This window comes from Dipodomys ordii, unplaced genomic scaffold, assembly GCF_000151885.1.
Source record: "Dipodomys ordii isolate 6190 unplaced genomic scaffold, Dord_2.0 Scaffold2, whole genome shotgun sequence".
Lineage (NCBI taxonomy): Eukaryota > Metazoa > Chordata > Mammalia > Rodentia > Heteromyidae > Dipodomys > Dipodomys ordii.
Genome location: NW_012267218.1, coordinates 28,954,170 through 28,967,775, shown reverse-complemented (window position 1 = coordinate 28,967,775; position 13,606 = coordinate 28,954,170). Strand labels below are relative to the sequence as shown.

The 13,606-nt window shown below is 39.3% G+C and overlaps 1 protein-coding gene across 1 annotated transcript; it reads left to right on the top strand.

The window, feature by feature from the left end:
- The first annotated feature begins 425 nt into the window (after positions 1–425).
- Eif2s1 (eukaryotic translation initiation factor 2, subunit 1 alpha, 35kDa) lies at positions 426–13,023 on the top strand. Its single transcript, XM_013012432.1, has 5 exons — positions 426–561; positions 5,123–5,364; positions 7,554–7,633; positions 8,718–8,869; positions 12,870–13,023. The coding sequence occupies exons 2-5, from the start codon at positions 5,124–5,126 to the stop codon at positions 12,985–12,987; spliced, it is 591 nt and encodes a 196-aa protein (XP_012867886.1). The 5' UTR covers positions 426–561; position 5,123; the 3' UTR covers positions 12,988–13,023.
- The last annotated feature ends 583 nt before the right edge of the window (positions 13,024–13,606 follow it).

Below are 13,606 nucleotides of genomic sequence, written 5' to 3'. Positions count from 1 at the left end.
GGCGGGCGGAACGAAAGCGATGCCCGGATGTTGAGGCGCGCGCACAGCGGAGTTCCGGTTCGCCTGGCAGCCCCTCCTTCCTCACCTCCCAGGCCGCTGCACAAATCGCTGTCCGCGTTGCATGAAAGAAGAGGAGAGAGGTTCACACGCCTTCTCTCCTTCCGTCTTTGTTTCTTCGTTTTTAGTTACAGCGCCATCTTATGGCTGATTTAAACGCTGAGAGATTTGCTCTTTAGAAATAAGGAATGAATCCTGCATCTTTCCTTACGCCTTGGAGATTACTTAGCAAAATAATAATCATAAAACGACCTTTCCAAGTCCTTCTGTAAGGGGCTGACACTCTTTTTGTTCTTGGAGGACTCAAACTCTATGATCCATGTGGTGAGGAGGGGCCTTTCCCGTCGGCGCCTGCGCAGTGCGAGGCGGTTCCGCATGCGCGGTAGGGTCGCGTGAGGCGCACGCTGAAGGAGCTCGGCGGCTGGTGTGGGTGTCTCCGGACGGATTGCTCCGATTCAAGAGTGCGGCGTGGACCCTCGTGCGGGACTCTCTCACGTATCTCAGGTAACTAGTCCAGCGGCTCGCTTTTCCTTAGGAGTCCCTTCCGTTTGTGTCCCTGGCAGGAGTGATGGAGACTAGGCCCTGGGCTCGCTCGCCCTCCCTTCCCGTTCCGGCGCGGGAAGTGGATGGACACAGCCGCCACCCACCGCCCGCCGGGCTGACCCGGGCCTTGGGGTCGGCTCGGGGTAAAACAAGCGGCCCTCGCAGCCTCAGTGGGCTTAGAAGGTGTCGCCTGAGTGAGGGTGCCCCTGAGGACGCCCGCACGCCCTTTTCTCTCCCCCAGAATCTCATCGTTTGGCGTGTGTGTGTTCGTGTGTTCGTTCCAGGCCTGAGAGGTTTCTATTTTTCTTTCACCTCAGAAATTCTGCCGAAAAGTTCCTGTGGTTCTCAGTAGAAACCAAACCGAACTGTTGTCTAAACAACTAATCGGATGGGCCACCATATTGAAAAGAGCTTGAACCTAACTAAGTGTAGTTTATACGCTAAATAATTAAAATCCAGGTTTATGTTACCGCTCTACCTTTGAAGCTAAAGCCTAGTGCTCGAGGGGTTTAGTACCGTCGTTCCTGTCAGTTTGCCCTATTTCGCCAGCAAAGAGACCGGAACTGTTGTCTTGTAACTATAACGTAACTAAAATCCTAAGGTTAGGGAATCTGGGACGCGAGTTAAATTGATGCCCGTATACATCCTGAGGTCTCTCTAATTTTCCCCAAAGCTTAGGCTGCTTTAATTTTGATTGAAGAAGAAACAATGATCCTTGGTAAAAGGATGTAGAAGTCCCCGGTTTCTTTCAACTATGGCAGGTGCTGTCCCTGAACTTTTTTTTAATCAATGCTAGCACAAGTTTATAACAGCACAGTTTTCAACCTATTTTTACACATATTTCATTTGATATCCTCAGTAATCCTATAAAAGGTACATGGCACAGACAAGAAAATAGAGTTCAGAGAAAATGCCTTTCCCACATAGCTACCGCCGGGTAGTAGAGTAAGGACTGAAAATACAGAGCTATTCACAAAGTTTACATGACTTCTTGCCTGACTGGACAGTGAAAATGACACAAAGGACTGAGTAAATTCCTAGTAAGATTTCTGCTTTCCTGACTGAGGAAACTATGTGAGTGTTGGAGGCTTTTTTTAGTTGTGTGTTTTTTTCAAGTTACAAGCCGTTCATGAGAAAAGAACACATCAAAAATCCACCAACCAATAAGTGAGTTTCTTGTGGTATGGATTCTTTTGTAGGTACTTTCTTACTTTCTACCTTTACTGTGAATAACATAACCATCAGCAGTACTCCTTAGCTTAACCTATGTTTTCCTTAATCTATGTATATCAGAGACTTGTGCTTTCTAAAGAAATAGTATTCAGGAAATGGTGGGCCCCAACCTGAAACTTTCCTCTTTGAAGAGATTTCTCTAACTCTTTTTCTTTATTGGCACTTCTGAGTAAACTTACAATGTTAGGAAAAGAGAGGGTAATATTTATATCTCCCTTCAGGATTCTTTTATCCTATTCCTTGTATCCTTTAATCATCAAATTAAACTGTTCTATACATGTTCATGACATTTATTTTTATTTTTTTGGTCCGGTTGTGGGGCTGAGCGCTGTCCCTCAGCTCTTCAGCTCAAGGCTAGTGCCCTACCACTTGAGCCATAGCGCCACTTCCGGCTTTTTTTTTCTTTTTTGCTTATGTGGTGCTGAGGAATCGAACCCAGGGCCTCAGGCATGCAAGGCAAGCGCTCTTACCCCTGAGCCAACTTCCCAGCCCCATGACATTTATTTTTAATGCCTATTTAGAAAGAGTTTTTTATTCTTAGTTCTCAAGTAAGACTAGTCAGTCTGTATACAGATACTTTAGAATATTCTTTCACTACCACAACATCACCCCTAAAAGGCCCTGTTTAAAAATTATACAACCAGCTCAGCTGTTTTCTTCCTGGGTAATTCTGGCCATTGAGTGTCTACGTCCCTTTGTTTACTAGATCTCTTTTTTGTTGAGCTACAAGATAATAATCTATTCTACATAAATTGCTTTTTAGTTAAACAGAATAGATGAGTACTAATAGTTTGTACTAATTCGTGATTTATGCTGTCAACACTGAATACATAAATTAATGTTGTATTTTATTTGTGTCAGAAGTTCCTAATGGTAGCATTAATCAATGACACTGAGGGGAAAATGTATCCTTGCTTTAAGAGCATAGACTTTGGTTCCAAACCACGTATCAGTATATGAAAAAGCAAGCTGCCCAACCTGTGCTTCAGTTTATCCATAAAAGGAGGAAAACTAAGTAGAGAGAGTTACCCCAAAGAGATAGACAGTGTCCAGGTCGTATAGGACCAAATAATAGAAAAATGTATTTTATGTCTGAAATACAAAAATAAAACCCCTTGGTGCAATTAATATTCCAAAAAAGTGAATGACAGGAAAGTGAAACAGGCTTGGATGAGAGTGGGCATCAGTAGGATGGGGAGGGCTTAACAAAGAGAGTAAATGAGAATGAATATGATTGAAGTAGTTTATTTGTATGTATGAAAACAGAACAACAAAACCAGATGAAATTGCTTTATGAAAGGAGCCTGGGATGGAGAAAGTGATAGGTTGAACAGGGTACAGTGTAGATATGTATGGAAACCCCCTATGGAACCATTGTTTACTTTTTTATTTTGTATTTATTTATTGTCAGTTGTGGGGCTTGAACTCTGGGCCTGGGCGCTATCCCTGAGCTCTTCAGCTCTACCACTGAAGCCACAGCACCACTTCCAGTTTTCTGGTGTTAATTGGAAATGAGTCTCATGGACTTTCCTGCCCGGGCTGGCTTTGAAGTGTGATCCTCAGATCTCAGTCTCCTGTGTAGCTAGGATTACAGGCGTGAGTCACCAGCGCCCAGCTATGTTTACTAAGAAAGGAAAATGTGTATCTATCCAATGGGTAGGGGGTATAAGTTATTGCCAGGTAATAATTATCAAACTGCACTACAGGAGAATTCCAGTATTCCACGTGTTAGAGGTAATTATTTAAGACCAAGTATTGATTACTACCTTCTGTCCCATTAACAAAAATAAGGTTATCAAATGAACTTTTGACTTTTATTAGATCTCTGATTCCCATTATTGACTGTCTTCTGTGCTCCAACAGTAGTAAATCAGTTAATGGAGAAAAATGAAAATCATTTGGCACCATTTGTTTTAAAGCTTCCATTTTGTGTACGTGCCAGTCCTGGGTCTTGAACTCGGGGTCTAGGCTCTGTCCCTGAGGTTTTTTGCTCAAGGCTAGTGCTCTACCACTTTATCTACAGCTCCACTTTCAGCTTTTTGGTGGTTAATTGGAGATGATTCTTACAAACTTTTCTGCTGACAGGCTTCAAACTGTGTTCCTCGGATCTCAGCCTTCAGAGTAGCTACAATTACAGGCATGAGCCACTGACATCCTATGAGAGCTTCTATTTTAAAATATTAGTCAATTGATGGTATGATTTCCATCTGTGGGTCAAAAAGGGGTATATGTAGATGATAAGTAACAATTTAATCTTTAACACTTAAAGAAACTTGAAGGCTATAGAAATGGGAAATTGTGCAGCTGTTCTCAAGTTTAGATATACCTAGCCAACAAAATAAAAATGGAGAAATTAGGATTATAAGATGGTGGAATGCTTCCTTAGCATGTATGAGGCCCTGGGTTTAGTCCCTAGCCCTGGTGAGTGAATGAATGAATGCTAGAACTCATGGTAACAGGATTGAACTACTTTATTTTAAAAAGGAAAGTTAAGCTATATGATTAATATTTTTATTTTTTGTTACCTTGATGCATGATACAGTAATTTGGATTATATGAAGTGATAATAGGCTGAACGTAGCTCATTGGTAGAATACTTGTCTCAAATACCCTAGTTCCTGGGCCCAAGCCCTAGCACAACACACACACACATGCACGCACGCACACACACAACTATACATACACAAAGTATTGTGTGGTATATTGCAAAGATTTTTTCCCATTAAAGTAATAGCATATACAATGTGAGCTGATTTGACAAAAAAGACGTAATTTTCCTAATACGTAATATTATAATATTAGAATAGTAGTGATGTACCCTACCCCTGTTATTTGTTGTTACTTAAAATGGTTTGTGGGTTTCAACTTTGTTTTGAAACAGCATCTTGTTATTTGCCCCAGACTGGCCTTGAACTGGCCTCCTACCTCAGCCTGAGATTATAGGTGTGCATCACCACGCCCTGCATAAAATGTTAGTATTCAAATAGTCTTTTGCTCTTGAGGTATTCCTTTAATCCTTAGGCCTCACAGTTCTTCATAGATGGTTATTATTTTTTATGGTTCTTCTGGAACTGATGGCAGAGACTCATCTAAGCCTTATAAAAATTTGGAATAAAATAAAAATTAAAGTTTGGTTTCTTAGTATCTAGCCACTTTCTGGAACTATTTAAGATGTTTAAAGAGATGAAAAAGACCGGTAACTTTTTTTTCCTTTCAGGGGCAAGTTATGTAAAATAGGCATTTTTTTTTAACCTTAACTGGACACTTGATTCTTTTGTTTAATTTCCAGAATGCCTGGTCTAAGTTGTAGATTTTATCAACACAAATTTCCTGAGGTGGAAGATGTAGTGATGGTGAATGTCAGGTCCATTGCTGAAATGGGGGCTTACGTCAGCTTGCTGGAATACAACAACATTGAAGGCATGATTCTTCTTAGTGAATTATCCAGAAGACGTATCCGTTCTATAAATAAACTCATCCGAATTGGTAGGAATGAATGTGTAGTTGTTATTAGAGTGGACAAAGAAAAAGGTGAGGAAAAATACCTTAAAATGTGTAAATTTTTAATGTAATTATAAAAATACATTATAGGCTGGTATATAACACACACCTATAATCCTAGCTACTCAGTAGGCTGAGATCTGAGGATCAATAAGGTAATGAATAGTTACCCCCTCCTTTGTTCTTCTACTATCCCTTCCCTTCCCCACCTTCCTTACCTCCCCCCAAGATCTCCTGCATAGTGTCTTGTGAGTATCATTGTTGCAATAGGTCAGCCTGTGTCTGTTTTTTAATACAGAATGAACTCTGAATGTTCTGTTATGGACTGTTCCAAGGTAAAATAAGAAAAATGAAAATACAAAAGAGCTGTAGAAAAGATGTTTTCTGTATAAAAAAGATTAGATCCAATTGGACAGACCTTAAACACAGCAGCTATAAAACCTGAACATGAATAAAAAAAATTTTTTAATTCTGCAAAAATCTCTGTCAGTCCCTGAACAACTGATAACACAGTGTGGCCTCCAAGCAGTCCAAAAAGATGAAAAACTTAGAATTGCATTTTTTTTTTTTTTAACTCGGGACCTGGGCTCTATCCCTGAACTCTTCAGCTCAAGGCGAGCACTCTACCACTTGAGCCATAGTGCCACTTCTAGTTTTTCTGGTGGTTCATTGGAGAGAAGAGTCTGACGGACTTTCCTGCCTTGGCTGGCTTTGAACTGTGATCCTCAGATCTCAGCCTCCTGGGTAGCTGGGATTACAGGTGTGAGTCACCAGCACCCAATTAGGATTGCAATTATTTTTTCCCACCTTAGGAATCAAAAGTACTGAGTTGAGACTGCTGTCTCATTTTTTTAAAAAATATTCTTGTCTGGCCCTGTGCATAGATAAGAGGAGGGTTGTGATTAAAAGCCAACCCCAGGCTAAAAATAACCTAAAGCAATAAGAACCTCAAGTTGGTTTGGTAGAACAATTACCTAGCAAGCCTAAGGCCCTGAGTTCAAACCCCAGTATCAACAAGAAAAAAAAGTAATAATCTCCAGAGAAATATGTAGAAATCTAGAGCCTCTGCCAAGTATCACTCAATATTTTAGATGCATACAAAACTGCTAAACTAAATTTTTTTTAAGAATGGACAGCTACTCGGAAGGAAGAGATTAGGGAAATTCAGAGGGCTAGCCTGGGCATCATGTTCACAAGACCTAACTTCAAAAGTTGGATATGTAGTATTGGGGAGGGGGAGGGGGGAGGGAGCAAATTTAAGAATCTCCTGGGTTTGACCCGTTTTCAAAAGCTCCCTGTCATAAAAGAGACTATGGAGGGACCTCATTAATGAAAGGGTAAAATTTGGGGGTGGGTGGATCCAACATGGCCCTTCGTGTTCTAGAATAAAGACCTGCAGGTCATTGCCTCTTGAAAAAAAAAAAAAGTTGGATATGGTGGAATGTGCCTGTCATAGATGAAGTGGAAATAAGAGGAATTTGGTCCAGACTGACCAGGGCAAAAAGTGAGACGGTAATTGGAAAAAAAAAAGGATTGGGCGTTTATGGCTCAAGTAGTACAGTGTTTGACAAGCAAGGACAGAGGGTGGTATCTCAGTGTTTGTAGCTCAGAATCAATTCTTGCCTAATATTTAGAGTCCTGGATTCTGATCTTAGCACCTCAGAGTAAGAAGAAAAGATATTTAAAACCAGCAGTGGATGAAAAGGCTAGTAAAGCATGAACAAGTAGAGTATGTGAAATGCCGGTTTGGTTGGAGAATCAAAGTTCTATATATGTACTCACTTGCAATGAATTGATTATTAACAAAAATGTAAAAGCAACTGAGTAGAAAAAGAGGTGGTGGTGAGGCTTGAACTCAGTGGCCTGGGGGCTATACCTGAACATTTTCAAACTCGAAGGCTAGCGCTCTACTACTTTAAGCCACAGGACTATTTCCAGCTTTTTGGAAGTAAATTAGAGATAATAGACACATTGACTTTCCTGCCAAGGCTGGCTTTGAACCATGATCCTCATTCATCTTAGCCTCCTAGTAGCTAGGATTACAGGCATGAGCCACTGGCTTCATCATATATTTCCTATGGAAATACTTTGTTCATTTAATGTTAGTGATGAATATAAACAAGCTTGCCAAATACTTGATTTGGTTATGAAATTAATCTCAGTAATAGGCTAGACCTGAACATTGATTTTTCTTTTTTTCCAAAAAATTTCTTATATAGGATATATTGATTTGTCAAAAAGAAGAGTCTCTCCAGAAGAAGCAATCAAATGTGAAGACAAATTCACAAAATCTAAAACTGTAAGTTGACTTTTAAGATTACAAAACCTCTATTTTTTTTTTATATGTTCACTTTCCAATTGTGTGTTAAATAGAACTCTGTTTGGAAGACTGAATCTCAAAATGTAAAGAGCTACATATTCTGTCTCAGTATCACTACCTTAAAGCATTACTCATGATCTAATATTCTCAAATGAGTATGAGAAGGTAATGTTTTAAGCCGGGTGCTGGTGGCTCACACCCATAATCCTAGCTACTCAGAAGGCTGAGATCTGAGGATCATGGTTCAAAGCCAGCCTGGGCAGGAAAGGCTGAAGTGGCACTGTGGCTCAAGTGGTAGAGCTCTGGCCTTACGCTGAAGAGCACAGGGACAGTGCCCAAGCCTGGAGTTCAAGCTCCATAACCTACAAAAAAAAAAAAGGTAATGTTTTAAAACCATCTTATGTTGAATTAGCTGATTTCAGCTGACTTCTTTAGCTTTTTAATCTGATTGGTTGATTGTTCTGCTGGGGATCAAACCCAACAGCTCATGCATGCTACCTACCACTGAACTACATATTCAGCCTTTTTTAATTTTTTGAAATAGGGTCTTGATATTGTTGCTCAGCCTGGCCTTGAACTTCAATAGGCTCAGCTGATCCTCCTGCCTCAGCCTCCTCTCACCCCCCTAAGTATTTAGGATTACAGACCTGTGTCGGCTTATTTTTTACTGGGATATCATAACACATAGTTTTTGTCTTCCAACTTTTTCAAAAATAAGAGTTTGTAAAATGTTGAATCCAAAGGTCTCTTTATGTTGGTGGTGGTGGTTGGTTGCCTGGTTCTGTCTTTAGTACTTGACCATTTATATTGTGTGCTTATATATATTTAATCCTATGCACAAATTTCCTACATTAGGAAGAGATATTAGTATCTTCCTTTCACAAATGGGGAAACAAATTCAAACATTTTCATTTGTCCCATTATCAAGATTTGAGCCTGATCTCAGGATCCTAAATTATATATTTTTTTCTATTTGTTGTACAAGCTTGAGTTAATTATTGGGAGGAAACGGACATTTCTCTGGATCTCTTGTTTTGGAATTGAACTCTTGGCTCTGTTCTAGGTTTATAGCATTCTTCGCCATGTTGCTGAGGTGTTAGAATACACCAAGGATGAGCAGCTGGAAAGCCTGTTTCAGAGGACTGCCTGGGTCTTTGATGACAAGTACAAGAGGCCTGGATATGGTGCCTATGATGCATTTAAGCATGCAGTCTCGTAAGAATATCTCTTCGTTTCCATTTTGATATCTCAGCAGTTGGGTCTAGCTCAGAGATTGATAGTCTTTCAGTCACACAACATCCTTATATTAAATGCTTACCAAACAGAAATATTTCAGTAAGAAAGACTCATAATCATAATGTAGGCTCGTCCTATGTGTTGTCTATGTAGATTAATTTACATACACTACAATATATATTAAATAATACTATAATTATGTAGACTATAATTATGTAGTTGTATAACTCGTAGTTTTATCTCATACTCCCTTATACATTTTCATTTCCTAGTTTTGCTACTGTCCTAGATGACTTAAGGACCAGTGTTTGTGTGTTACCCAAAACTAACCTTGTTTCCTTTGCCTCAGTTTCTTTGACCTTCAGACCATGCCACTTTAGCTAGTCTTTCATGTGGCCTCCCTTCAGTCCTTTTTGTTTCCAGGATTTGCTTGCCTCTAAAACTTGTAATTCATACACTGTTTTTGTTTGGGTTTTTTTTTTTAACTGTATTTTTTTTGTCTTTTCTTTTTTTGGTACTGGGGATCGAACCCAGGACGTTGCACTTGCTAGGCAAGCGCTTTGCCACTGAGCTACATCCCAGCCCTCATACACTGTTTTTGTTTTGAGTTTTTTGGTCTTGTTTTCTTTTTTCCATAATCTATCCTCCTAGCTTCTTTGTATTAGTCCTACTGTATTTCTTCTTAAATTCTTGTGTATTAGGTTCTGGTTCTAAACCTATCTTTCCTGTTGTCTTTTCACCCTCTCTTGGCTTTCTTATCCAACACAGACATATCATGAGCCATCATTTCAAAACTTTCTTGCCAATATCATGAATTTTTCCGTTTTTCCTTCTGTTACATCCAGCCTTGGATCAGTGTTCCTGCCTTCTCTGCACTTATAGACTACTGGCTGCCACTAGGAAAAAAAAAATGAGTCCTACAGGTTGGTGCCAGGGCCTGTTCACAGTCTTCCAACCTCAACTGGGCCTTCACTACTACCCTACATTCTCTCTGATTCTGGTCAGTTCTTCTATTTTTATAGTGTCTGCTTCAGAACTTCTTAGTGCTCTTCCTCAGAACCATTCTACCATCTTCTATAGTCTTAGCTGTTGTGCTCACTGCATATCTAATTTTACAAAAATAAATAAAAGTCATTACAGGAGTCATTACTTGTTACTTCCATCCATCTGTCAGTTACTCCCTTTCTTGGACAGTCTTTCCCTTTATTGGATTTGCTTCATCACCATAAATATTACATTCTCTGGTTTATTCCATTTATACTAAAAAGCTCCTTTTCAGCCTCTCGACTTTTCTCATGTAGCAAGACTTGTGTCCTCTGCTTTTAGCTCCAATTCTCAGTGCTTTTTATCTCTGCTTCTTCCCATCCCACTCTTTACTGAATGTTCATGCTTCATGAGCAGCCTCACCACTAGACTGAGGTTACTTTCTAACCCTTAGGCCGCCAAAAACTACTGGACCCCTCTAACCCTCAGGGGCAAACAGCCCCTCAGTTATAAGAGCCCCTTCATAACATACCCCTTCCATTTGACCTCATATGACCTTGTGCATGCATGTGTTATTATGAAAGGTAGGAATAGCAATAACTAACATAATCCTAACAACTTGTAGGCTAAGTTATTATCTTTTTTTTTTTTTACAGTTAAAGGAAATTGAAGCAGAGATTAAGTAATTTGTTCTAGGTCACACAGGTAGAGAACCAATGTTCAAACCTAGGTTTTCTGGCTCTAGAGTTGGTGTTATTAACCATTAAGCACTGTTTTATCCTTCTATATCCCTTGGTAGTTTTTTCATTCCTTGTCTTTTTTTGTAATGCTGGAGGTGGTGCTTGCCAGTCAGTTATTCTGTCCCTGAGTTACACCCCTAATCCAGTCAATATGCTTCCTAACTTAACTCATGCTCATGCTTAGCCCCAGTTTACCTTTTCTGTTAGCTTGTCTCTAGGACCCCTCCATTGTCACTAAGTCTTAGTATGTTTTATTCACTGTTCCTTAACACGTCATCATTCATGTAATAGCTGTCCAAATTTTATGCTGTTTCTTTACCACTTTTTTTTTTTTAAACCTTCCTGGGGCTTGAACTATGGGCTCCATTGGACACTGTCCCTGAGCTCTTTTTGCTCAAGGCTAGCAAACTACCACTTGAGCCACATTACCACTTCTGGCTTTCTCTATAATTGAATATAAGTCTTACGGACTTTCCTGCCTGGGCTGGCTTTTGAACCGCAGTCCTCAGATCTCAGCCTCCTGGGTAGGATTACAGGCATGAGCTGGATGCCTTTGCCACGTTTTTAATTCAACAAATCAGAAGTTATTAGTGTGTATCACTGTCATTTATGTTTTAATGGTTTTATTATATACATGCTTAGCATCTCTAACCCAATACAAGATGAATCTGAAAGGTTTTGAGGACTAACAATATTTAACCACAGTGGAAAATTTTATCACTGACCTCCTGTGACAGGAGGTTTTTAGTAAACTAAAAACACTTACAAATAAGTTACTTTTACTGTATGAGAAGAAGATGTATATGAAACATAGTTTTTGTATTTAGACTTAGATCCCACCATGGTACCTTGTTCTGTATATGTAAATATTCCAAAATCTGAAAAAGTCCAAAGTTCTTGTCTAAAGCACTTCCTACAATCTGTCAATCCATAGACCCATGAATGGAATAATTGGTGCACTTAACATTTTAGTTCATTGTTGTAACTCTCTGTAGCTTGCATTTTGCCCTAGAAGGCTGTCTAAGTAGGATTTTTTAAAATTCATAGATAAGCACCCATTTCATCCATACTAATTTCTAGAAAGCATTTCATTTTGAGAATATGCTTTATTCTCCCTGTAACTAGAGCAGAAAGGGTTAGGGACATGACTTAAGCGGTAGAGCACTTGCTTAGCAAACGTAAGGCACTTGAGTTCAAACCGGGTACCATCCAATTTTCAAACCATGCTGTGATTAATATCATTGTATATCTCCATTTGTTTTGGAAGTTTCTAAGATGTATACCTAAGAATGGAATTATTGGATTCATACTATGTATAAATACATATAATGTAAACATTTCTTTATGTGTCTAAATACGCATAGAGTTTCAACTTGACTACATATTTGCTTTACAAGAGCTCTATTACTGAGCCATGCCTCCAGTTATTTTTACACTAGTTATTTTATTGCTTCCTACCAGACCCATGCCTATTTTTCACTTCCCACCATGGCTGGGATGACAGGAGTGTACAACCATTCCCAGCTGTTTTTATGGAGATAGTCTGGTAGACTTTCCTGTCTGAGCTGGATTGATTATCTCAATCCTACCAATGTTAGCCTCTCACATGGGTAGGATGACAGATGCTCATCTTGCACCTAGGTATTGATTGATACTCAGTTCTACCTTTGCTTGTTATGGTGCTACCATTCCATTAATCATTCTTTCCTCTCCCCATACTTTTCATTTGTTCAGTTTACAAGTTATTGACCAAGATCCTCCCTGGTGCTACTTTCTGAATGAAGTCCTTTAATACCACTAAATATCAAAAGTAACTCTTTTCTCCTAATGCTCATGGAGGTACTTTTGTTTTTATGCATTTTTACTGTGTTTTTGTAACTTTAAAGAGACTGCTAGTTATATACAAATGCTTAATTATAGAAGAATTTTAGATGTATTAGGAAATATTAAATTGTTTATTTTATTCAAATGGCTAAATTTTTCCTTTTGATAATCAATTGAGTTTTTTATTTGTTGTATACTGCTGAGCGTTTTTTCTTCTCTCTTTGCACTATCTGACTACTTAAAATACACTTTTTTTCATTCTATACATTTGGATACTGGAGCCTAACAAAATTTTGTACAAAGCAAAGATTTGGGTTCTAATTCTGAAACCAGAGCCTAGTACTTTCTTGTTCTTTGCATTCTCTAGAATGTGTGTTTAGTTTCCCAATTACTTCTTTAACCTTAGCTTTTTGTTTGTTTGTTTTAATCAGAGATCCGTCCATTTTGGATAGCTTAGATTTGAATGAAGATGAACGTGAAGTACTCATTAACAATATTAATAGGCGTTTGACCCCACAGGCTGTCAAAATTCGAGCAGGTAAGTTCTAAAATGACTTTGAAAATATTTGTATACATCCAAAAAAAAAAAAAGGTCAAGGAATGAGACTTCCCAAAACAGTGCTGTGTCGACAATACTTTTTTAGTCAGTCTCTGTTGCCCAGGTTGGTCTCCTAAGTGCTATGTTTATAGATGTGCACCACCAAACACAGCCATAATCTAATACTTTTAATTGTGAAAATGAGTAGCAGTAGGGTGAAGAAAACTTTTATAAATATTTGAGTACTAGTATATCTGCCACCTCTGATTCTTTTAAAACTTTGATCTCCCCCCTACCCCCCCCCCATTGTGGGCCTTGAACTCAGGGCCTAGGCACTGTCCCTGAGCCTCTGTGCTCAAGCCTAGCACTCTACCACTTGAGCCATCATACCACTTCCGGTTTTTGAGTGGTTACTTGGAGGTAAGATCTCACAGGGACTTTACTGCCCAGGCTGGCTTTGAACTATGATCCTCAGATCTCAGCCTCCTGAGTAGCTAGGATTATAGGCATGAGCCACCAGCACCTGACTTGTGTCATCTTTTTTTTTTTTTTTTTTTTTGGTTGGTCATGGAGCCTGAACTCTGGGCCTGGGCGCTGCCCCTCAGCTCTTCAGCTCAAGACTAGTGCTCT